The sequence below is a fragment of the Parasteatoda tepidariorum genome, chromosome 2 (assembly GCF_982258835.1).
Source record: "Parasteatoda tepidariorum strain Cologne lab strain chromosome 2, Ptep-v5.0, whole genome shotgun sequence".
In the NCBI taxonomy this organism is placed as follows: Eukaryota; Metazoa; Arthropoda; class Arachnida; order Araneae; family Theridiidae; genus Parasteatoda; species Parasteatoda tepidariorum.
The window spans coordinates 32,998,107-33,024,735 of NC_141756.1; the positions used below are offsets into that span (position 1 = coordinate 32,998,107).

A 26,629-nucleotide genomic window follows, 5' to 3' on the forward strand; every position below is an offset into this window, starting at 1 on the left:
ACGTCAGTGCTAGCTGATTGTTTATAAGCAAAATGGAGTGTTGAGGTAAGTTTCTCCTCACAAGTTAGAATGTTAATTAACGGGAAGTTAATTAAATACCGTCCTGCCCCGCACATCAAATTTGTTAAGATATAATTCTTTCTCTACATCTTTTAAACTTAGATTATTTGTTTATATATTTTATTGTAACTGTGACTTGTTTTTGTTTTGTGTACCAGGCAACTTCAATACATAATTTGTTTATGTTCCACATGGCTCCATACTTGTCTCTGTGTTAAGTAAGAAATATGTAGTAAAATAATTGAAACCTTAGTGAAAGAATATAAAATGAGTCATTTAAGAGAATTGATACTTGACCGGCTTAGCCTTCTCGAAATAAAATGGAAAGAACAGTTGCTAAGATAAACGAAAGCCACATTTCAACAACCAATCAGGATCGAGATACCCACACTATGTTACATATCCCATTGGCAAAACATTTTTGACAGTGTGGTTATTATTTTTTTATATTATTAAGAAAAATAGCAAAGGACTGAAAAATTCGTGAATTTGAAATAGGATCTCATGCAACAAGCTGAATGCCACAAAAGCCGTGCTAATATTTTTTACATTGAAAATGTGCAACACTTCGTTATTCAAAAAAGTTGACACGTAAAAAGATTAGTAGAAATTTTTAGAAACTTGGTTTTTTCTTTCAAAACTATGATTTATTATGCACAAATATTTACATGTTCAGAAGTAAACCATTACTCAAATACAATCAGGGGAAAAAAATGATACCGAAACTATTTGAGGCATGATATAATATATGAATATACAAAATACAATACAAATGACACATGATTTTAATTGTTCTGGTTTAAAAGAAAATGAAGAGAATCAATTCAAGCAATTGTTTTAAGTCGTCATTATTTCAGGTGATGGATGAAAATCTTAACATCAGTTCCAAAAACAAAATGTTATACAAGTTTTTAGGTCAAGTCTTTGGGCTTTTAGATCACCATCATTCGAGGTGCTATGGACATCGACATAAGCTCTTGAAAGAGTAACTTGCAAGCGTATGGTATAGTTACTTGAGATATCTGTAAAACAAAAATCATTATTGCATAGACAATCATCATTTTACAAATAAGATACATTGATCACACATGAAAATAATGCATTTCAGATCACAAGCTAACTTCACTTTTACAGTTGCATTACCCCAAAAAAATAAAAAGGTGCATTTTTCAGCAGAATCAAACTTTTATTTTAATACCAAACTATTCTAATTAACACATAAAAAAGAATACTGATAATATTAGCTATTCATAAAGAAATTGAAATTAGAAGATGTAACAAGACTCAACTTCTGATGAAATAATTGGTTTCTTCCTCTTTTTGTGCAATAGGGTCAGTCGAACCTTTATTGATTTCCGTACGAATTGGATTATTGTAATGGTCTTGTCACAAATTCTTTTATAATGTTAATGAATGCATTTTTGAAAATAAGAGACTCCAGCATCTTTCATGCAGAAATTTTACTGACATTAAAAAAAATATTGAAGTTATTTCGTTTCGAAATCTTGATGCTAATCATGAAGAAAATAAGGATTTGTCACAGTTTGGGAAAAATGCCTCAAACAACATGTTGAACGTTTATACGTCAGATGATGAAAACGCTGAAATTTGTGGTGTTGTCAGTTTGAGAAATGATTATAGAAGCAGACAAAGTGATAAGTAATATCAATGAAGACGGTGAAACGAAGTCACAACCAGTGCCAACATTTGTGGAAAGCCTCATAGCTCTTGAAACCATGTGGAACTTTTTGTATTCTGAACAAAAAGAAAATGAACAGCAATGAGTTACGAATATCGAAAATTTCTTGTTTGTGTTGGGAAATTGAAGAGTGGTCAAATAAAATTTTTCAAAAAAAAAAAAAAAATTTTTTTAATTAAATTTTCTCAAACATATAGTATTATAACATATAAATATTATTTTATCATCTTTTGCCATTTTTCCAACTTTTTCTGACAAGAAATGACTCACTGCTGACCACCCCAAGACCTTCCATTCTTAGAATTGCCTCCCTTATCACTTAAGAAGTCACAGATGTAACATTCTCTATCTAATTTCATTTCCTTCATGTTAAAAGGTGATCAGGAGTCACAAATGACCACAAGCATCACATTAACACCTGAAAGAGAATTTTTTCCGCAAAGGGTCGGAGGAGCATCATTCACAAAATAAAATAATTTTCGTACTTTGAACTCAAACAAAAATATTGGATTATTTTCAATAAAAATAGTTTTCAAGTATTTAGCGATCTTATTTTATTTCAATTGTTTTAAATATTTGACCATAATTAACCTATTTGCAAATTAACATATACATTTATTTTTAATACATACAGTCAATTCGCTATAACTCAAAGTACGATAACTCGATTTTTTTAAGAGGTCCCGAACCTTTTATCTTCAATTTCAACACACTTCCTTTGCAACACACACACAATGTCTTTCGCACTCTTCATGGAGGAGCTAAAGCTGTCCCTCTAGAAGTATGTGAGCAGTGGTAAAATGAAACGTTACCAAATTTACTTCAAGGATACAGTTAAAATGATGTTTTCAATATTGATGAAATGGGTTTATTTTTTAAATGTCTTCCAAATAAGACTATGATGTTTAAGGATGAAAACTGCTCAGGGGGCAAAATGAGCAAGGAATGTTTGACTGTCCTAGTTGAAGGAAATGCGTCTGGGACAGAGAAATTGCCCTTACTTGTTATCGGAAAATACCGAAATCCCCGATGTTTCAAGAATGTAAAAACGTATCCTTTGGATTACAAGTCTAACAAAACTTGGATTGGATTACAAGTCCTTTGGATTAGAAGTCTAACTCAGTGGCGTGACAGCCCATAGAGGGCCAAGGCTTACTGTGCCCATCTAAGTTTTCTTGACCTTGGGCTCTGGGGTGCAAGAAAAGATGTTCCGGCCAGGTGGTCAGCCGAACGGGGAACCCCCAGTGTTTAGTTCCCAAGCATGCTTGGTACTCATTTATCGACCCACTGAATGGATGAATGGCTGAGTCGACCTTGCCCGGCCCAGAGGATCGAACCAGAGACCTGTGGCACGACAGCGCGAGAGCTATCGCTCAGCCACCGGGCGTCATTTAATACATATCAGGGGCCTGCCTAGGTTTTTCTGAGAGACTTTTTTGTGAAAATTTAGACATAATTTGTGAAAAATTAAAAATTATATTTAAAAATCAACACAAAAATATGGTAAAAATGTGGATTTATCGCTTCAAATAAAACAAAATTAAAAAATAATACAAAAATAAAATTTTAAGATAAAGTATTTTGTGAAACTACCGTTTTTCTTAAAATTGAATTTGTTTCCTAAAGCTGAATTTGTGAAGGTACCGCTAAACGGTAGTAAATTCGGCCTGGACAGACCCCTGCATATATAACATTAAAATTTAAAAAAAAAAAAAAATCTTAATGTGTTCCCAAAGTTAGTAGACCCTCGATATAACACTATATCCCTTTACAACAGTATATTTATTTGGTCACAAAAATATTGTTGTAGTGAGGTTTTACTGTATTTAGTTTATAATATCAGAGATTGTTCATAATTGTGGACTATCAAGGGATAATCATCTTGACCAAATTAGGTGAAGCATATTGTAAACGGAGGGAAAAACGGCCATGAATGTGAAAATCCATATTATTTTAAAAAAAACCAAACTTCATGCTAACTATTATGTTAGATCTAAAATACTTTAGACACAAGTAATTTTTTTTGGATAAAAAAATATCGAAACTATATATTTATCAAAAGTATTGTTGTAAAAGACAAGATAAATTTTATTATGTTTGCTATATTTTTGAATTCATGGTTTTGATATTGAATTAATTTTAGATAGTTATAATATATTCATTAATTTAATAATAGAGACTTTTGAATAGCAAGAAACTGAAAATGTGATAAACATTTTAAAAAGAAATGTTTCAAATTTATTACTATAAATAAGGCTTGCTTTATTATTTATTACTTAATTTTCTGTTTTACTTCTCACCTTTACTGGGATTGTGAAAATAGCATTACAGTGGAATTTTCATAACCAATAAATTTAAATTAATGTTAGAATCATACTAATTTATACATTATTTTTAGAGATTTAAAAGAAAAATTTAAATTCTCAGTATATTAAGAGGGCTTTAAGTCACAAATATACTTTTCATTATGGTAATGCAAAATGTATAGATGAAAAACTAATCTGACTGGTAAAAATGTTATGCTTTATTTCTGGAGAAACCCTTCATGGCAAATTCTGTTTCACTTAGAAAGAAAAAAAAATATCGATAAACAAAACATGATAAGTAAAACATGAAGCTTCAAATGCTGAAAATGTTTTTATCAATATATAAATACATTGAGAGAAGATTACTTTCTCACTCTACAATCTTGAATAATTTATTTACATTTAGAGATTTTGCATTAGAGCATTTAGAGCTTCATGTTTTATTCTTGGTTTACGCTTCAATTGAGTTTGGTTAAGTATTCTTTTTTCTATACTTTAAATTATTATGTATGTGAAACAGAATTTGTCATAAAGGGTTTATCCCATGGTGTAGCATCTTTTTAAAGGTAAAGAAAAAGTTAATTACCTGTGTCTTATTTCTGCATCCTCGGCATTCAAAAGTGTTGTTTTTCAGATTTGCAATGGCTAAAAGACCACATAAATTGCATACGTGAACTCTATATGGATCAGAGACTTCAAATAACCTTTCTCTTAAGAACTGAGCAGCACCATGAGCTATTTGACAATCACGTTCCATTTCTCCAAAACGCAAACCTCCATCTCTGAAAAGGAAAGACATTTCATGTTTGAGAAATGGAATAGCTTCAATTAGAACTCATTTAGCTTTTTGTTGAATTTAGTCATTGTGAGTTATTTTAACCCATCTTCCTTTTTGTCCTCATAAAAAAACAAAATATTGTAAGCACAGTCTGAAGATCTCTTTGACCACATACTTCACATTTTTAGTAGCATTTACATTTAGTTTAAAAATACAGTGTAACGTCCCATATCCGGACGTCCCTTTTCCGGAAGGGTCAATTTCCCGGACACTTTTTAACAATCAAAATAAACAAACATTTCTTCATCTTCCCCACTCTCTTAAAAAAAAAAAAAAAGTTTTTTGACAGGTTTTTTCCTTTCTTAGCTTCTAGTGATCTATGCATTAAACCCATAAATCAACAGAAAAGAGAACAGAAGATCTACCAAGACCCTACCGTTAGTAACGCTCCTCCTCTGGAATGCAGGAAAGGGGGGGGGAGATTTTTTTTCAAACGAGCACAATTGAGTCCCCTCCCCCCTTCTTTCCTGTGCAGCTGGCTAGTAAAAGAGGCATTTCCTGGAACCTTTTTGATAAAGTGTTAGGGAAAGAAGTACTGTGAAAAAGGGTAAACACAGCAAACGTTAAAGTGGAGGGGGAATCCCCTTTAGTCACACAAGAAAAAATAAAGAGAACCCAATCAGCATGCCACGCCTTTATGCTTGATTGATAGCCAATGACAGGAGAGAAAGTAAGAACTTGTCACTTCCCCCCCTTCAACTTGAATGACAAGTAAGAAGGAAATGAATTTTGCTTCTTCACCTACCCACCTTAATGAATGAATGACGGGAATTTCCCCTTCTTGCTTGAAACGTTCTAGTTCAAAATGGCGGAGAGAGGAATTAATATTTTCATAACTGTAAATTTTTTTAGTTTCCTATATTTATTTTTATAATAGCAATAATTATTTTTTTTAAAAATATTTTGTTTTTGATTGATTAGATGTCATTCTAATACAGTAGGGAACCAATTATCCGGAACGATCGGGACCATCGCTATTCTGGATAACTGATTTTTCCGGTTTTCTGAATCGCTACAAAAAGCCGTTTTTTTTACTGTTAAACCCAACTAAAAAAAATTTTTGAAAATAATCTTAAAAAGAAGAATAAACGATGAAGTAAAATAGAAAAAAAAATCCTAAAATCCTATGAGGAAAAAAAATTTTTTTTTTGAAAATGGCGGGAAAATTTATCGAATTTCGTTCCGGTTTTTTGGTTTTCCGGTTTTCTGATTTCCGGATAACGGGTTCTGTACTGTACTAAAACATTATTGCAAGAAAAATAATGTTATTTAATTTCTGCTTCTTAGATTCAGATAATTTTAATCTCTGTTTACCTTGGGGGTCTATTATACGGAAAAATCGATTATCCAGACTTCGGAAAGTCCCGCCGATTCCGGATACGCGACTTTCCACTGTAGTATCATTACAAAAAAAAAAAAAGTCCTATATAAAGCTGTAAGTAACATTTAATTTTTTTATGTGCAGCCCTTTAATTTAAAGTTTATAATATGATTCATGGGCCAGTTAACTTAGAGAAGAAATTAGAATTGCAGTTCCCATTCAATTTAATAAATATTTTGATATTTTAATAGATCTGCATCCAGTCTTACGATTATTTCTTGCAATATCAGCCCTAACAAAAACTTTGGATATTATGGATCACATGACATGAAAGAAATAATAACTATATGCTCTATGTGAAAAAAGTGTGTACTTGTTTTTTGAAAATAAATCTATAAAAGTCTCCAAGAGCTTCTGCTCCATGTACATTTGAAAAATAGTAGTTCAATTTCAAGGCTCTTTCTTCATAATAAATGTTTAATGAAAAATAATAAGAGAATCATCATTATACAGAAAGAGTATTAAAATTGACTGAGCAATAAAAACATGAATCTAAGTTAAAAAATTCAATGATAAATTTAGATAAACACCAATCTTTGTTATAATTCAGATTATCACCAAATCAGTTCCACATAAATATCTACAAAAATATATAACTTACTTTTCTAACCATTTGGGAAATCGAAGCTAATATAAAATTAATGGCACGTAATTATAGAATTAAAGCCATGGTTCAAATTAGGCAATAAAATATGAAGAAATTAAGGGAGAAAAAAGAATAGGAGTCACCTTGCCCTTCCTTCCATAGGCTGCCTAACCAAAATTTGGACAGGACCTCTTGCTCTTGAATGAATTTTGTCATCCACCATATGCTTTAATCTTTGGTAGTAGGTGGGGCCTAAAAAGATCTGGGCATTCACTTTTCTGCCTGTGTGGCCATTGTACATTACCTGTTAGGAAAGATAATAAATTAGCAACACTGAAAAAATGTAATTTTTTTTATTCTTTTCTTAACCTTCCGTTAGTCGCGCGCACCTCACAGGTGCATCCCTACTGCATTTCCACCTCCTTTGCCGTCAATAGATTTTTCCGGGGGTCGAGCCTAATGTTATGTTCCTAACTTTGGATTACTCAAATGTCCGTGTAAAACCGACCTTAGAATGTGTCGATGAAGAGTTGGAACCGCTCAAATCACCCCTCTGGTGCAACACGACCATTGACGCAAGTATTATGGATATAATATTTTTATGAATTAAATATATATATTTTATCTCATTTTCTGTCCTACTCAACGTAGCAGGTATAAATGATCAAGTTATATACACAGAAAATGGTTACGGAGTAAAAAACCGCAGAACCTTCTTGCGTCAATTGGTTGAACATCTTGTGATGGAGGAAGAGATCCGACGCGGGAGCAAGAAAAATTTATCTTCGGTACTTCGCTAAATAAATTTTTTGATATTTATCTCTGTAAAGAGTCTTAAATTGGTAACAATTAACTATTTAAACTAGACTAAATTTCATTTGGCTTTCAAAAAATCAGAAACACCTCATAGGTGCAACGCGATTAACCATGTCGGAAACAAGTGCGCGACTAACGGAAGGTTAAAAAAAAGAAAGAAATTGTACAAACCTCATTTCCACGCAGATGATACCCATATTCTTGAAGAAGATTGGATATCTTTTGCACATTGACAGTATCATTGAAAGGTGTAGCATCTCCAATTTCTCCTTTGTTTGATGAAACTTTTCCTTGGAGGCACTCAATTAAATGACCAATAGTCATACGAGATGGAATGGCGTGGGGGTTGATGATAATGTCAGGCGTCAATCCTTCAGCAGTAAATGGCATATCCTAGGAAACAAATAAGTTCAACACATAAGTAATGCAACACTCTGCTAACAATATCATTTTTGCACAAATCCCTCTTTATTTAGAAAAAGCTTATTATCCAGAGCAACTTTTAGGACAAAATTTTCAACAAAATAATTTAAATGATGGGATTTTTCCAATTCAACGAGAATTCCAGGTTTTCAGAAAGAGTGCCGACTACAGTGCAAAATTAGGAAATTTGACTATTGGCCAGTGGCTGGGTGAAGCAAATTTAACAATGGCCACCCTTAAAAGTTATAATGTTTAGTTAATGCTGGTTTCAGGACCCTGAATAAAATACTTTGAATCGCAGAACAAAGTTTGAATTGTAAGATGAGATAACTCTTAAATTCTCCACCATTTTTTAAAGAAAGAATAAAATTTAAATTTGAATAAATTTTTTTTTAATGTGAGCTTAGGCCGTAAAAGTTAAAGATAATGGAAAACAATGGAATACCTCTTGACGGTATGTTATACCACAAGTTCCTTTTTGACCATGCCTGGATGCAAACTTGTCACCAATTTGGGGTACACGCACAGAACGCACTCTGATCTTACAAAATTTATAACCATCAGAGTTGAGGGTCAGCATGACTTGGTCGACAATTCCAGTTTCACTGTTCCGCAAGAACGTGCTGGCATCTCTTTTCACAAACCTGCGAGTAGTGCTCTCCAGCTGAAAACACAGAGATGAACATAATATTCAAAATATAGAGAAAACAATCACTTACAGAATAATGAAAAGAGGAGAAGAAAATTATTAAAATAGAATAAAGTAACAAAATAATAGCAATAATAATAAAACTTCAATAAAAATCCACGGAAAAAAAAGAAGATATAATCTCAACATCAGCTCACACGATTATATCCGCAAAAAGAAGTGTTTTTTTTTTATTTATATTTTATCAATATAGCCAAAGCAAAATATATCGATACAATAGAGTGAGGAGCACTAAAAAAGTTTTTGAAAAAAATAAATAAATAAAAAAACACATTAAGTAAAAAATATCAAGTAAAAAACTGTTATTTTATGAGTTCGATATACTTGCAGCTTATGCACAGTAAATAAAACTCATTGATTTATTTAATTTTCCTTATTTTTCTTTTTGTATTTATTTATCGTGCTATATATACATATAATATATATATCTTTTCAAATAAATTAAGATATAGTGAAATTTTATGACAAACCTCATCATCATTTTCAGGCAGTGTAATGGTTTTCCCAATAATGACATCGTCTCCGGAAACCCTGGTACCGGGAGCGATAATGCCATCATCATCCAATTTATCATAAATAGCATTACGCATACCTTAAATGGGGAAAAAATATTAAAAAATCGCACACAACAAATCATAACAAAAATAAATAAATAATAACAATGCTCACCTTGGCATGTTTCTCTTGTTGGCTTTTCAAATTGTTCCTCTTGATCTCCAATCTGCTTTTGTTCAGCATCTTTGTAAGCACGATAAAATACAGATCTGAAAAACAAAAATTTCATGAGGACAATAATGTCATGTTTTGTGATCTGAGAAACACGAAAGCGCAAATTTTCTGGCATGAATTGTCCAATTGGATTCTTTGTTTATATTTAAATAATTCTGTTACAATTGTTCAGTGATCATACAGCAGGTTGACAGAGGGCAGTTATCTCCTTAAATATCCTGAACAGAGCTTCCCAATTAACTGATATAAATCCTAATTCATTTAAATCTATTTTAATTCATGAATTAAAACACTTTTTTATAAGATACAACTAAGTATTTTTTATGCAAATTTAATCTCTTACCGCAAATTAAACCTCTTTGTCATTCAAAATAAAATCTGAGTCAATAAAATTACGTATTTTTTTGGAGAAGGGAAGCTTCAGTGGCAATAGAATACCTTTCTCCCATGTATTCTATTTCGATAACAGAATTGTTAATTAAAATTTGTTATTATTAAAGCTGCCCTTAACAACATAAACAAATTTCTACAAGGACTTTATTTTCAGCTTATTAGATTGATTCACATATCTGAAGTAAAGATTGAATGAATATGTAAAAGAAGAATGCTTTTGTATAAGCTGAGAAGAAATATTCTAGTAATTTCACAACATTAAACTCATAGCTTGGACTTCTATGAATACCTTCAAGGAAGGTGTATCTCTTATGGCACTCATTTTATGAAATCTTTATTTTCATGAAGCAACAGAAGAAAAATCAGTTGATTATTTCCGTCTTTGTGCAAGGTTTATTTTTGCACTTGACTAGCACACTAAAAAATTGGAAAATGAAAAAGCCAGAAAATAAATATTTTTGTACATTCCGTTCAAACTTTAATTATTTTTGAAAATGTTAAATATATTAGAGTTTTTTGATTGATTGTTCTTTTCAATTTTCATTCAAAAGCACATGTAAGTATTTCTTTTTTCTGTTTTCAAGAAATATTTTTTCTTATGGAAAATATCTTTTGTCTTTTAATTTTATTTATTTTTCTCTGTACATGCATGTAATAAACTTGTGATAAATAATAAACTAATAAATGTGTACGTACTGTCATAAATTGAATGATAATTCATATTACAGATAGTTAATTTTATAGTGAGATGGACAAAGAGTCTGATCTTTATATTTCTAAGATTGAGTCTTGCATTTATTTAATAATATTTAAGGAAAGTTGGCAATATTGGTAATTTTATTAAAATATTTCAATTTACATTTTAGCATTTTTAAGAAGTACATTTAATTTTTTTTTTATATATTTCTCAATTTATATTTAAACTACATACTGTACTTTTGCAGGCATGTAGGAACTTGCCTGCAAAATATTCTACTAAAAAAAAAAAAAAAAAAAAAATTCAAGAAAATTTTTTTTGATTTTTCGAAACTTTAATGTGCATTACTGTTTTACGGGTCAACATGTAAGCTGCCATTAGTAGTAAAAAATGTTATGTTGTTGTAAGTAGTAAAATGTTTTTTTTTTCTTCTTTTCAAAAGAGAGAGTGTTACCTAAAGAATCCTCTGTCAATGGCAGAGGCATTTAAAATGATAGAATCCTCTTGGTTGTAGCCAGTATAGGACATGATGGCAACAATGGAGTTAATTCCAGCAGGCAATTCTCTAAACCTAAGATACTCCATAGATCTTGTTGTCACAAGAGGCTTCTGAGGATAATACAGTACATGAGCCAGTGTATCCATTCGAACATGGAAATTTGTGATGTAGACACCCATAGCTTGCTTACCCATAGCAGACTGATAAGTATTACGAGGAGACTGTAAAAAAACAAACAAATTTCTAAATTAATCGTGAACTTCTCATGAAGAATTTTTTTTTCATCAAAGAAAAGAATAAGACTTTTAGAAATAGGCTGAGCAAACAAATTTATCATAAATCGCAATAATTTTAGAAAATAGAATATTTTTGTAAAAAATTTTCCAGATAGTTAAAAATGCATAATGGAAGTTGTGACATTCTTGCGCTATTTTATCAGTTGGGGCCGAAATGTTTGAGCAACGATTTTCATGGGGAGATCATTAGTCCTCAATAAATGTTAATGAATTTCACTGAAAAAAGAAAAAAACTAGAAAAACTTTAATGAATTCCTAGAATCCATGTACAAACCCAATGGGTAATCATAATTCACAACTTAACACTATTCTGTAGAACATAGTATTCTTTTACTTGAATAACTTAAGAAATACTTGGCCCAAATGATATAAAAAAATAAATAAATAAAATAAACCATAAGTAAGCTTAGATTTCATAACTAACAAGTGATCACGACACAACTCAACCTGAAAAACACCAACCTGATTGTGATCTGGAAATGGAATGATAGAAGCACAGACTCCTAAAATCATAGAAGGGTGGATTTCACAATGCGTGTAAGTTGAACAATAGGCCTGGCCTTTGTCTTCAAGAAGATCGTCGGGTGTCATGGCCAACATTACAGTTTCTTCTTCTAAGGTGTCGATGTACTCAACAACACCATTTGCTACAAGATCTTGCCAACTGCAATAAAATTGGTGAAATTAAAAATAATGCTTCTGTTTATTAAATATTCTTAGAATTATTTCTGATTTTAAAACCAGCAGACTTATGACATCTTTGAATCATTACAATTTTTTTACTTTAAATATCTAACCGTATAAAATGTTTTTCTTTAAAACAGATTATCAGCAAAAATAAATTAAAAGAGAATAACTTAAATTTAACACCAAAAATTGCAACTATAAAACAGTGGTATTTGTAGGCAGAGGCAGTTTGTGTAGGCAAACAGGCTGACCACCACAAGCGACTAGTAAGTAGATTATCAAACTGATGGAAAAATGTGAGTTAATAACTGTGTATTTTGCATGAACATAAAGAAATTATGCTTTTTTAGCATTATAAATACCCAAGATATTTTCACTGTTTGGAAGGTAATAGATATTAATGTAGGTAGCATTATGAATTAATAAGCCACTTATACAATTGCATCTATAAAAAAATTAAAATTCACAAAAATGTTTATAAAATTATTTAAATTTCACTAACAATTTTTTTCCCCTACAAAAAGTATAATTAAATTTTTTTTTCTTTTTCCCGTGGCAAATCAGCAATACGAAGATAAGACATCAAAATATCAATTTAATATCTGAAAATGTGCATTAATACCAGAACAAAATTACTTTAAATATATATCCTGCGCATGACACAAAATGTGAAATATTTTCATTATTAATAAACAAAATCTATATTATAAATTCATTGAATTTATTACAATTGAAGTTATTTAAAACAATTTCTTTGGTTAAAAAAATAATTTTAATAAATAAAAATTGTTAAGTGGTCGGAAAACAAACAATTTGCGTCCGATTTGTCAGAATTTGGCCAAAATTACTTATCTTGAAAAAAGTAAAATGGTTACTATGAACGAAATCACTTAAAATTACCTGAACTTGAAGCTCTCACAAAGATTAAGACTTTGATCTATGCACATAAATAAGAAAGCAATCAAATGCTTTTTTTAATTTTCTTTATTACTACTTTCTTGGTTCAAAGAGGGTGGGGGGGATAGGAAGCAGAAGAAAACTTAAACAAGGGGATGGGAGAATATTTCTTATGACTTTGAATTATTGCTCTTGAATAGTAGAGAATTATTATGATATAATTTCAGATCTATATAATACAATTCTATTACCCACAATTATCAGTAAATCACATAACCTAAAAAGCCTTTAAAAATTTATAAATTTGTTGGCTGTTAATTCTAAACCCTTAATTTTTTTTTTGTAAATATTAAATATTTAGTCATTTATTTTAAAGTATTTCCATTTACAAATTGCTTTAAAGCATAATTAATCTGTTACATATAAACATTGCCACATTTAGTAGGTAAGTTTAATATGCAAAAGGATTAATATAACATAAAACTTTATGTAATGCACAGTCTCAAGTCTTTATTTTATTTTATAACCGTCGTTGAACAGCAGACCCAATTTTGGGTTTACGACTACTAATGTTAACTCTGTAGCCTCGTAATTTTAAGCCAATCTGGAAGACAAGGAAACTCCATGATCAGTACACCCAGAGATATGATTTGTTTTGGGAATGTGGAGGACTTTGAGGCTCGACAGATTTATCATGCATCAGTTACCATTTACTACATTTGGAGTCTTCAGCTGCCGAGTGTGGAGCCCATGACTTCTTGGACATAGAGCCAGAGCCCTACCAATCAGGCTATCTCTGCCCTAAAAGGTATGCCAAGGGCATGCAGTGTTCCCAGGTGGTCACCCTCCCAAGTACTGACCACACCCGATGATGCTTGACTTTGGTGATCGGAAGAGAAAAGTCTCAAATCTTATTAAGTTAGTCTAATTATTAAGCTAGTTTAGTTTTTTTGTTATTAATTAGTTTACATACAAATTAGTAATATGTGATCAGTCAGTATAAAATATAATCCTCCACTCACCCATGATGTAAATATAATTTCTTTAAAAGCAAACAAGACAGTTTAAGGAATGGTAAGTTCTAAAGATAGGTCCAGACAAGAGAATCAAGCATCATTACCTGTAATTGTTGTATTCACGCTCTTTCAGGCGATCCACATGTCTTTTCTTCAGCAAAAGTTTTTGATTCTCCACAATAAGTAGTGGGCGACAAATTCGTCCTGCATCTGTATAAATACGAATTTCTCTGTCTCTAATATCTCTTACCATGGATACCTGTCAAGCATCAAGTTTAGATTAAAGCTGAAACTTTTAAACTATATTACAGAGATAAGCATGCCAAATCAAGTTTTCATTAAAACTGTTTCTAACTGTCAACCAAATTAACTGCTTAACAGTAAAACATAAATTGGCTTATTATCATTAAAGATGTATCATCAAAAATGAACTTTTAATCTACTTATGGGAATTAAAGTTAGCACAAAATAGAATGAAAAATTTTCAGATCACAAAAAAAAGAAGACTTGATTGTAAAAAAAAAAAAAAAAAAAACTGTTTAAATTTAAGAAGTGTAAGGAGTGACAACGATACAAATGTGCACAAATATTAAAATCAATTTGTTAAGTTACCTAATATCAACATTTTATTGGTACTTACAAAATGCAACTAAATTTATTTTTTACTGAATAAAAACATTAACACATGTAATGGTTTGCAGCTAACCAGACATGCAGCATTTTAAACATAACAAGCCACATTAAAAGACTAAATGAGGTAGACTGAATTCAAAGAATATCTAATACCATCTCAAAAAAAGAAAGAACTTTAAAATATACACATACTTCAGACACAATGATATCCATCTGCCTACGAAGTTTACGCAAAGTGTTCATCAGTTGATCAGGATCTCTGTGAATGCCTACCCAACAGCCATTTACAAATATTTTTGTGGCTCTAGAAAATCAGACAACACATTATCAATAATATGCTTTAAAAGAGTTTAAAAAATGATTTAAAAAAAAATTAGGCTTACTCAGCAATAGCAGAAGGTGCAATTTCCTCCAAATTCTCCATACTCCATTCTTCTAAAAACTCTAGAATCGGAGATGGCTGGGATCCAACTGAAATGTAGGCCATAAGAGCCAAGTTTTTCACTAAGCCTACAGCATGCCCCTATAAAGAATTAATATGCATTACAACTACAACAGAAAAGAGTTGGCATGATTAAAAATCATGTTTTAAATAACTTGTGATTTAAAAAAAAAAAAAAAAAATTCAAACCCTCTAATTTAAAAAAAAAAAAAAAAAACCCAAAAACTATTAAGTCTAAGATATATACAAAGAAATAATGAAAGGGTACATAAATAATATAAGGCATATAAAATTATTATACTTCATAATGAACTAAATAAATACACTAAGTGGATAAGATAGGGATAAAATTTAAACTATAATTTTTAATTAGTTGTAATGAACATATTTTAATCATACCCATTTTTATATTTATATAAACACAAGTGCTGTTAAAAATAAGTGCATATCAATCATGAAGGAAGATTTTGTAACCAGAATAACTAAGAATAATTGTTTTTGTACAGTAATGTTTTCTGATCTAAACTAATTTACTCTTCATCAGATATTTAATAGATAAATTGCCTTCCCATCCTTACAATCCATAAGAATGCTAAGCTAGGGGAAAAAAAAAAATAAATTTTTTTTTATTTATTTTGTGATTAGTTTTTTGTAATATGTAAACAAAATGTAATTTTTTTAGTTTTAATATTGTCCTTAAATAATATTAAACTAAGTCATGTTATTAGATACTTTAGTTTGTAAATAAAAAGGAAAACTAAATTAGATTTTTTTGATTTAAGGAAGATAGATTTTAGTCAACCCTGCAACAGAACTATTTTTTACAAGAGATATAAATTTGTTTAGAGGACTTACTTCTGGAGTTTCAGCAGGACATATCATACCCCAAAGAGTATTGTGAAGCTGCCGTGGCTTGGCTAGTTTACCATCACGGCCAATGGGTGAATTGACACGCCTTAGATGAGAAAGTGTTGAAGCAAAAGTCAACCTGTTTAACACCTGAAATTTTTTTTTAAATATTTTATAAATTATTACATAATTAAAAAAATTTTTTTGTTTAAGAGATAATCAAGTATCACATTTTAAAATCTATAAATGTTTAAGAAAAATCAGAATAGGAAGGGAAAAACAATGACCAAAATTATAGTTTTACTTCCAATAAAATGCTTCAATTTTTTTAACATTTTTTTTTAAAATAAAATTAAAGATGATTTGAATTGAATGCATAACAAAGCTGACAATAAATTGACTAAAATAGTAGGTACTTACAGACCTATTAATTGAAAATTAGGGAGCTTTTAAGAACCCAAACAAATACAATCCATTTTATAATTAAAGAAAACACCATTTAAAAGAAAAAAAAAATTCTTGAATTAAAGTTTTTACAGATCATAATTTCTTATAAATTAAGTTGTTGTAGGTTATTAAATTTACAAAATTTTGTAATTAAACTATCTTCCTTTCATTTATACATTAGACAAGTTATAAACTATTATACATTTTTTTAAACTCTAGTTTTAAATGCATTATCATTTTGTAAAGCAGTTGTAAGCCATTCACTGAAATCCGGATTGATCTGTCTATACTGCTACTTGTTCCCCCATATTTTTTAAGAATTTCTCAGTGATAAAAGGAACTTTTATCAATGAATAAAGACACAAGAGCTGGTATCAGCCACAAGAATACAACATATGGCAGGTTAACTCAGAGATTTTGCTAGAAAGATTGAACATTGCTCGTCCTTTCAAAATTTTTTTGTGAGTAGATCAATTAGATATCCAAATTTTAAATTACAATAATAATCAATTTGATAAATAAAAATACAGTCAAATCCCGCTATAGTGAACACGGTTTACAGTGCGTATAGTGATATTTTTTGTGGATATAGAGAACCAAAAAAGCAAGGAAGTTGGATATAATGAACTTTTTTCTGTCTCCGACTGATTTTTTTCTTCATTTTTTGGTAGTAATTTTGAAATTTCTTCTTCAAAATAAATACATATACTGATTTTATAGAGGGGAATGTAGCGATAAGCATTTTTTCTTGTTTACTTCTTTTACCTCACTTTCCCATCCCTAAACAAACCAAGCAGAAGTTTCCAACCCAGGCGCAGATGACGCACCTGTAAGGTGTCAGTGGGATCAATATGCATTTTCTGTCAGAGGGAATGAGTAATTATTCATTATTAGTTAAAGGGTTGGTCACTAATATGTGTTGATAAGGCCCTCATTTCAACTCCTTTTTTATCTCAGTTCAGTTAAAAAAATCCTGCAAACAAGTGTCTCAAATTTAACTATGGCGAGCAGTGATTGTAAAATGTTCTCCATTGCTGATAAAATGGGCATAATCAGAAAAATTGAAAATGGATGCAATCAAGCTGATATTTGCAGGGAGTATAAACTATCCAAATCTGCAGTTTGTAACAAGATTGTAGCAAGATAATTATTACTTTTTTAAACATAGAAAATTTGCTATAAAATAGTATAAGACATGTGGAAATATTAAAATTAAATTTTCAATAGCTTACTTTAACTACTTTCTAATTTACTCTCCTAAAAAAGAATTAATGCCCACTTTAAGTCATACATTAAGAAAAAGATTTAACCTGTGAGACACCAGCTCTTGCTTGATGAGCCTTCTTTTGATCTCCCCAGTTTCCAGTGGCTAAGGAGTACCTCAGCCCATCTGTGATGATTCTTGTCTTGATGGCCAACTCCAGGTTGAAATCTTTCCCACGATCAATGAACTTCTGGGCATACATCCTGACTTCTTTTGTTAAAGTCCTAAATAATCCTCTGAAGAGGAAAGCTAGAAGGGGACCTGCCAGGTCCAATCTCTTATTACCGTAGTGATCTCTGTCATCCAACTCTCTCCTTCCCAGGGCAGCCAACAACAATCGGTGAACCATGTAACTGAAAAACAACAACATTCTGTTTAGATTTTGCTTAGGCAATGAAAGCAAAGTTTACCTACGTCTAACACCTTAAACGACGTACCACTATGATCAGCACTTATATGTTAAAGTAGGACTTAAAATAAAGGTATAACAAATTAAAAGTCAAGGTACTGAGGCAATAGGCACTGTGATAATAAGAACCAAATATACTAATATAGGTTATTAATATAAACACTGTGGAAATAGTTTTTTTTTTGCTTCTTTCAATCAATTAAGCATTGCATCGTTTTTATAATATAAACAAAAAGAATGTCCATTCTAACAAAGAAGTGTCTTCAGCCAAGCTTAAGGATAGGGAGGATTTCCAGACGTGGAGATTTTACACTTCATTACATAACTGAACTTACTTTATTCGTAATGCAATGTACTAACAGATAAGCATCCAAAAATCAGAGAGAGCTCCTAAATACTGCACAACTTCATGAAATCAAACAAATCTTTACAAAAAAACAGAGGAAGTAAAAGTATTAATTCAATCTAAAAAAAAATAAGCAAAATTCTCAAAAATAAAAGCAATAACGTAATTTTGTACCATTCCAACTATAAGTGAAGATTTATCCAATCGATGCTGATGCAATAACTATGGAACATTATAACAAGATTTCCTCATTTTTAAAAAAAAGAGAGCAGGGGCGTGCTACTTGCGAACAAATTGGGAGAAATAAATTTTTTAATTTCACATTTTTTCTCGTCATTACTAAACAGTAATTTCGTCAGTTTTACAGTTTTTTCTTGTCATTGTTAAGACAAACAATTTTAATAACAAATACTTTAACAAGTAACACATGTTGAGATAGAAAATGTAATTAATTCTTTAACTACAAAGAATAATTTTATATACTTCAATCTATTTTGCTTGATTATTTGTTTATAAACCTCTAACCCCCACAGTTCGACATTAGTTTTTTTTTTAAATAATCACAATTTTACTAGTACTCTCTGAGGGATTTGACCACCCACTAGGGTTGAGAATGAACTTTATGATATGGCAGTGATTTCACTAGTCTTCGGAAACTGCAGTTCCGTAGAACTCAGAACTTCGACACTGGGTCTCTTCTTATTAAAAGCAGGTCCCTATTTAAAATAAAAATTCTATACCACTTTATCTATCTATTAATATGGCATTCATATAACAAATCTATCACAATCTATTGATATATAAAACAAAAAATTACAAAATCAAAAAAGGAATTATATTTGGACAGTCAAAACTTTTAATTAAAACTGCTTAAACAACCAATCGCTTCAAGGAAAGGCAACAACGTAATTTGATACTCATTTTAATTTTCACTTTTAATAAAAAGATTTCTTTTATATACATCAGGATACATAATCTTTTTATATACATCTACAGCTTGGTTATAATTTTGTGTACATAAATCTACTAGGGTACTGCTTAGTTTTATTCTACGCTGGAAAATTGCATGCCTCAGAGAATGCATCATAACTTATTTTGCACCCCATCAATGATTTTTTGGCGCATTTGATGCCTTATAGCTCATAAACAGAATCACTGGTATAGATAAAGTAACTCAGATAGCTGTTTCAATTAAAATGGTTTTTGACACTTTTTATTTAAAAATACCAAAAAACTACATCAAATATATTAATCAGGAGCGCAATCTTTACAGAGCATCCATGGTGCAACAGAACACTTAAGAAACCTAATCTTTTTAATTGGATCTAAATGAGAAAATTCCTCAATTTCTATTTGTTTCATTACAAATCTGGAATATTTCGTTTAAAGTACTCATAATCACATCTTAAACTCATATATGAAGCAATATAACTTACCCTAAGTAATAAGCTTTCTTAGTCTCACAGAAATCACTGACTCCAACATGAGGTAACATTTCCTTCTGCAAAATTTCTCTTGCATACTTAATACGCTTTTCCTTTGTGACACCTGGACGAGCACCACGAGAACCTATAAAGTTCAGTGCCACATTCTGTTCTTGAATGACAAAAGCTTCATCCAAAGATGGTTTAACCTTATTAAAAAAAAAAAATATTGTAAAATTAAATAAAAAAATTGGCAGTGATTAAAAAAATGCAGTAAAGGGCAACAACAAAGTTAACAATGCTGGTTGTAACCATATTTTTTTGTTACTTCCTAAAGACTCACATTTCATAGAACTTTTGAAATTTTCAGAAAAATATGAGCTAATGCAAAATACTGAATACACAATCGAAACATTTCTAATGCCATTAACATAAATAAATTTTACCATTTCCATCATTTCCTGATCTTCAAAGTCATAGATAATATGCTCCAGAATGTCTCGATCAGCTACAAATCCCAAAGCTCTGAACACAATCATGATGGGGATTTCTTGCTTAATGTATGGCAATATAGCAATTATTCTCTGTCCAATAGCGCTCTTACGCACACCCTGAAAAACAATTGATATGTGTTGTAGGGAGGGAAGCTTCTATAACGGAGAATTCGTTTCAGAAGATATTCATCTTACCTGCCCCCCTCTGGCAAGCATGTTTACCCATAATGTGCTGGTGGGACGAGACGAGTGCTCTAAACAAGACCGGCATTCTGATTTATAGGCGTACTTAGAATCCTTCATTTGAAAGACGTACACAGAGTTGGTTGCCATTTTTTCTTGTGCAATCAAAACCTAAAAAAAATAGAAGATATTTTTTGAAAAAAGAGAAAAACGGTTAATGGAGCTTTTACCTGAATTATATTAATAGATTTTTTCTTACCTTTTCTGATCCATTAATTATGAAATAGCCACCAGGATCTAAAGGACACTCATTCAACTCTGTCAAATCTCTATCGGTGAGGCCATTTAAAAGACAGTAGGTAGATCTTAACATGATAGGAATTTTTCCAATAAAGCTCTTTTGAAGTTGAGTTTCTACTGGCTCCTCACCTTCTTTAATGACAGTCTTTGTGATATCCACATAAAGTGGAGCAGAATAACTAGATAAGGAGGTTGAATATAATACACGGTCTAATAATGATGTTTCAATTGCAAAAGGCATAAATTCAATAACAAATAAATTACGATACAACAAATAAAATGCGGCTTGTTTGTAAACAATTAAAAACCAGAAGAATCAGTATTTTGGATTTTTTTCTATACAGGAGGGAAGTAACTGTAGGTTTCAAGCCATCTATCTATATATATGTATTATGGTGCTCCTCAGTTATATACTGTTTTCAAAGGTTAAAATTTTGCTGCTCTCATCCTTTAATCTTGTTACAAAAAAAAAAAAAAAAAAAAAAAAAAAAAAATTACAAAGCAACCCTCAGCCTTTCTGAAGTTGAATCACTTATTGCAAAATATAAATTACTATGTTTTTTTCTTCAACAACACAAACATTTTTAAAAGAGAACCACAATAAACAATTAATATCGAATCAAAATTTATGAAATAAGAAAAAAGAACATTTTCTTTCCTAAAAATGGTTTAGCATCTTAGACGACTGCTAAACACACAGACAATATGCTAAATAAAGTACTTTTAATTACCATCTTTTGTGATAATATTTGTATTCTTATATTAGTTATTTGAAACATTATTTCGCTTACTATTGCTTAAATTTTTTCATTCCATTTTTGTAGTTAAAATTGTCAAGGAGATTTATACGCACTTTAACACAGTTAAAAACTTGTTAAACTTTTAAAATGACATTTTCGTTTTTAAGTTTAATTTATTAATTTTCCTATTAAACTAGTTGCATTAATAGAAAAAAAAAGAATTTTTAAAATTTATAAAAAGTTGAAAACTTTAAAAACCTATAAAATACTTTTTTAACTCGAAAAACCAGGATTTTTGAAAAAATAAAGGAGTTTTACGTTAAGTACACAATGAAAAATATTTAAGGTGAATTTCAAAGATTTGCTGGCATAAGTGATAATCTGAAAAACTTCAAGGCACATAAAATAGATTTTTTCACAAATTAGTTTCACATTCTTAGCTTTGACAGAAACAAATCATTACTTCCAGGTGGCGTTTCCTTCCTACCCAATTATTTGCATGTTTTTTTTTAAAGATATTTAAAACAAGTTTCCAATATAGCTATGACTTTATAAGTTTAAAGATTATAAGTAAGAACTTTCTAATAGCAATTTATTTTTGTAAAATTGATAAAAATTAAAAATAAATTTAATGATTATTCAGATGAAAAGCATCTTTTCTCCCCTTGAATCATGGAAATTGTATCGTGATATGATCATTCATATCAAGTTATATGGGGAGCTCTTTTTTCCCCCTTTGAGTCGTGCATTATAATGAATTCCTTAAGCTTCAAGCAAAGAGGGTATAACTTTCCTTTAGAAAATATGAATTGTAAATAAAGTATATAACTAGGTTTTATCTTACGTCAAATTTCTCAGCCTAGCTTCATTGGGCATCATAGGACTAGGAGCACCATCCTTCTCCCAATGTGTTGGTTTGGATAAATAGATCTGTTCAAATTTAACCAAGTATCGAGGCTAAAATAAAAAAAGCCAAGAAAGTTACATCTACATTTAATAAAAGAAATAATGTATGAGACACAAATGATATCTGACTTCTGAAATGCAAGATTGGAAAATGATTTAAAAATTTTTAGAATTATATTTTATTAGTTATATTTTACTTTTCCTTATTTCAGGCTGGAAGTTAGTCTTATGAAGTAATCAAAAAATTATAAGAATTATAAAGCTTGTTTTCTCGAAAATAATTATATGAAAAATTAATTATTTTAATTTTTTTTTAAATTGAACAATTTTATAAGTTGTATGCATAATTTGACTTCCAAACTTTTTCTCTCTCTTTTAAGTCTCAAAAATGAATCAGAATTTGAAAATGATCTAAAGCTTAGTAACTTATTTTTAATTGGTATGAATGACTACTAAAAATAATAAAATTCACAAAATTTATACACTCATGCATACAGAGTTACAAATTTAAATAAATGTGTTCAGCGATTTCATTCTTTGCCATAGTGCACCAAATATATTAAAAGCTAAAAAGATGCAAAAAATAAGTTATGACACAACCCATGGGTAGCCTAATTTTTCTGGAGTTGAGACAAAAAATATTACAATAGCAGATTTATGCCAGTAAAATTATATCAAAACTATCAAGGGAAGAGTAGGGCAAGACCAGATAGTGGGTTAACATTGGGTATCACAACTGTTAAATTAATTCTGTTTTACAGGAGACGAACTTTGAATTAGACTTTACTAGTTAAAATGAAAGACCTAGCATACTGGCGTGTTGCTGTTGATTAATTGAGGAGTCCGAGTAGATAAGTTTGCTTTCCTACACCAACTCTGATGTTTTTAAACCAGCCATATTTATCGGCTCACACTTATAAAAATTATTTTGAGTCCAGCTTATACCATTAAAGATTCATTTCCTAACATACAATAAGAGTTTAGTCTAATAGTTGCACTTTGATAACTTCTGCTCTGAAGGTAGCTACAAGGTCTAGCCAACCCTCACCTGATTTGTGTTTGCTAGGAAGCTTTTGCGTTTGCTTGCAGTGCAGCAGAGGAAGAATATAAATATGTTCAACACTGAACAGAGATTTTACAGGCTACAGGACAAAATTTATTATGGGCCGTTTCCTCAAAGCACAAATAGCCTTAAATGAATATTTTGAAAAAAAAAACCTGATAGTTTCTAAGCTGTACAGTTTAGCCTCAACAGGTCCTTAATTCTTATCTACTCAGTCTTTATCCACCTTCTTTCATACACATATAATGTTTTTTTTTCCTTTATAATTTATAGCTGAAAGAAAAAATTATAACTTTGAGCATCAAATTACATTGCTGCTCTTCTTTGATGCAGATCACTTCTAATTAAAAACATTGATAGCTCGAATCTATAATTTTTTTTTTTTTAAATTTGTCACCCCTCATGTTTACTTTATTTTCTATTTTTGCCATTCAAACTATCATCTAGCCTTACTTGATAGATTGACATGCTTATGTCCATAGTTTACGAACGTTCATCCAATTTTGCAGATAGGACTGGAATGTAATGAAAAGAGGGCACAAATCCACTATACTGTGACTTATACAACAATATTATACTTACAGTGTAAGGATACTTTCAATACAGAAAAATAAAAGAGAACTAAGATGTCTTCAGTATAACAGAACTCATGCTTATCATAAAATAAAATCTTGCTAAGAAACCTCAAGGTTCATTGACTAATTTCTATTGTTATTTAAGAAAAAAGAGCATTACTTAAGTAAAACATTGATAAAAACAAATTGACTCACTGGAGTTTCTACTTCTCCACTTGTATGTTGCGCTTCAGCTTGCAAATCTATCTGAGGGGTGTCCTCGACAATCCTCTGCACAGACATTTGGATGAACTCATCAAAGGAGTCCAGCTGTTGACGCACCAGACCTTTCTCATCAAAATAGGCACTGATCACAATCCAGCAGGCTTCCTGCCATAAATCGGCAGTTATTTCTTCTGACTCATCTTCATCAAAGTTTTCTGAAGAAAATTTTTTATTTTAAAAATAAATTTATACAAAAAATTTGTTTGCAATTCGGTCTATAGCTTAAGAAAACAACTGCAGATTGAATCTTAAATTCATAATTTTAAAATTGTAATAGTTAATTATTCATTTTTTTTATTTTTATAATTGTTAAAAGAAAAGAAAAATTATTTTTCCGTAGCACAGACAAAAGAAACAACAAGGACAAAGATTCAGAGTGTATTCATTTTAAATTCAAACATATGCTTCAGCTTAACAACATATGATAATTTTAATAAATCAAAATATTAAAATTCACTTCTTTAATATTCAAAGCATTTTAATCTATCTAAAGTATCAGTTTATTTAATTGCTTCTGCCTCTTTTCTATTTGTAGTAAATTACCCTTTTTTCTTATCCAGGATTGTATGGATTGCTTATTTTTATTCATTAAAAAATTTAAAGCACAAAATATAGAAGTAAAGAAAATATAGATATTTCATTGTATGTAGTTTGTATTTCATTTTATTATAAAATATAACCTCTCGAAAAAACCCACCTAGTATCATGCTATTATAAATTATATTACTCCTGTTATAAATTGTCATGAGAACCGTCTTTACAAAAATTATAATCATGATTTATAGATAATGCTCAGTGAATTTTTTTTTTCTAACAGCAGGTGCTGAACTTCAGGAAGCCAGAACTGTTGCTCATTTATCACTACTCGTAGAGCACCTGTGAACCTAAGTCATGGAGGCAAGCAACATTACTCACACCACAGACCCTTTCCACATTCACTCAGAGAGAAACATCTATACCCTGAGCGGGATTCAAATCCGGAATTATTGGCTTCGCATTAAGGTGTGCAGACTGTTCAGGGACCAACTCGAAAGGTATAACTTGTAGCCACCCCCGGGGCAAACATCTACATGCTTTTTTAGAAAAATGTGCAAGTTTGAAATTCATTTAACACCTTAGCGTATGTAGATTGTACGACATTTAACGGTACAAAAATACTTCTACTCCTCTATATCATGATTGCATATAGATTATTGAGTGATTCATCCTTCATGACCCACATTATCACAGATAAAATGAGCTTTTCACACACTAGTGACCCAAGATCACATAGACGTAATCTCATTTCATTACTTTACTACCATCTCACATTCTCTTTAGTAGGTATATTCTAGAAGTATGAGGGCCGGGGTAACATTTCTTTCTCACTCTTACAGTCCAAAAAAAGTTAAACTAATCCCTGAATCACTAAATAAAAAGTTTAGGCAAAGACAACCAAGTTTTTCACTTTGATGCCAGTGTCTAAATTTTCTAATTTTACGTCAGAGAATTAACCAGATTAATTTAAACTACTCAGAAATTAAATTTAACAAACACATTAAATAAACGAGTATATTTTCGAATAGTGATCTGTTGCGCCAACTACAATCACCACGGCGTTGAATTATGGAATATTTCCGTATAGGGTGTGTTGCGTTAACTACAAATGCCAAGGTGCAAAACGGATTTCAAACTTGCATATTTTTTTAAAAATATGTAGAGGTTTGACCGGGGGTGACTAAGAGTTGGACTTCTGTGATGTTTTTAATTATTAATTTCCTGGGGCCAATATCAAGAATTGACGATTATTCGGTGTTAGTTCCAAACCGTGATCGGTTGCGTTAATAGCAGCAGATTATGATACGGAAATCTTCCCGAATAAACAAAAAATTCCGCAACAAGTTTTAAAGTTATTTAGATGAAGCAATGGTAAAAAAAAAATCACTGCTCCATTCTATCAATAAGAATGTACAAAAATGCTAACCATCTTCAGCCTCATACATGACTAGCTTCAGAATTAATTCAAAACCTTATCAAGTTACAAATATTTAATCAACAGGCAAATAAATAGATATATATTTATTTATTATTAAATTACAAACACCACTTAGAAACTCCACGCACTCTACTAACGCTAATCTCACTAGAACTGACTTGTTGTGACAGTTAAAATCTCGATTACAGTTAAGTATTGTTAATTTTGCTATTTATCTTTGGTGCCCTTTTTTAAAATAAATACATATGAAAAAATTCATAATAAAGAAGATTAAGGCATAATT

General features: G+C 30.6%; 1 protein-coding gene across 1 annotated transcript; it reads right to left on the bottom strand.

Moving 5' to 3' along the window:
* Nucleotides 1-685: 685 nt before the first annotated feature.
* Nucleotides 686-26,517, bottom strand: Polr2B (RNA polymerase II subunit RpII140). The gene is made up of 21 exons (XM_016065200.4): nt 26,335-26,517; nt 24,303-24,526; nt 22,408-22,520; nt 20,783-21,002; nt 20,536-20,694; nt 20,293-20,457; nt 19,859-20,055; nt 17,714-18,020; nt 15,963-16,106; nt 15,049-15,188; nt 14,858-14,969; nt 14,137-14,291; nt 11,895-12,096; nt 11,092-11,357; nt 9,488-9,582; nt 9,289-9,410; nt 8,555-8,773; nt 7,858-8,079; nt 7,014-7,174; nt 4,652-4,847; nt 686-1,082 (listed from the first exon to the last, which is right to left on the bottom strand). The coding sequence occupies exons 1-21, from the start codon at nt 26,351-26,353 to the stop codon at nt 993-995; spliced, it is 3,528 nt and encodes a 1,175-aa protein (XP_015920686.1). The 5' UTR covers nt 26,354-26,517; the 3' UTR covers nt 686-992.
* Between the last annotated feature and the right edge of the window lie 112 nt (nt 26,518-26,629).

Excerpts from the sequence above, each read along its gene's own strand:
- Polr2B (XM_016065200.4), bottom strand. Across the intron at positions 15,189-15,962 it reads GTCCTGCTGAAACTCCAGAA|GGGCATGCTGTAGGCTTAGT; the intron begins GTAAGTCCTCTA and ends AATTCTTTATAG. Across the intron at positions 7,175-7,857 it reads ATCATCTGCGTGGAAATGAG|GTAATGTACAATGGCCACAC; the intron begins GTTTGTACAATT and ends CTTTCCTAACAG.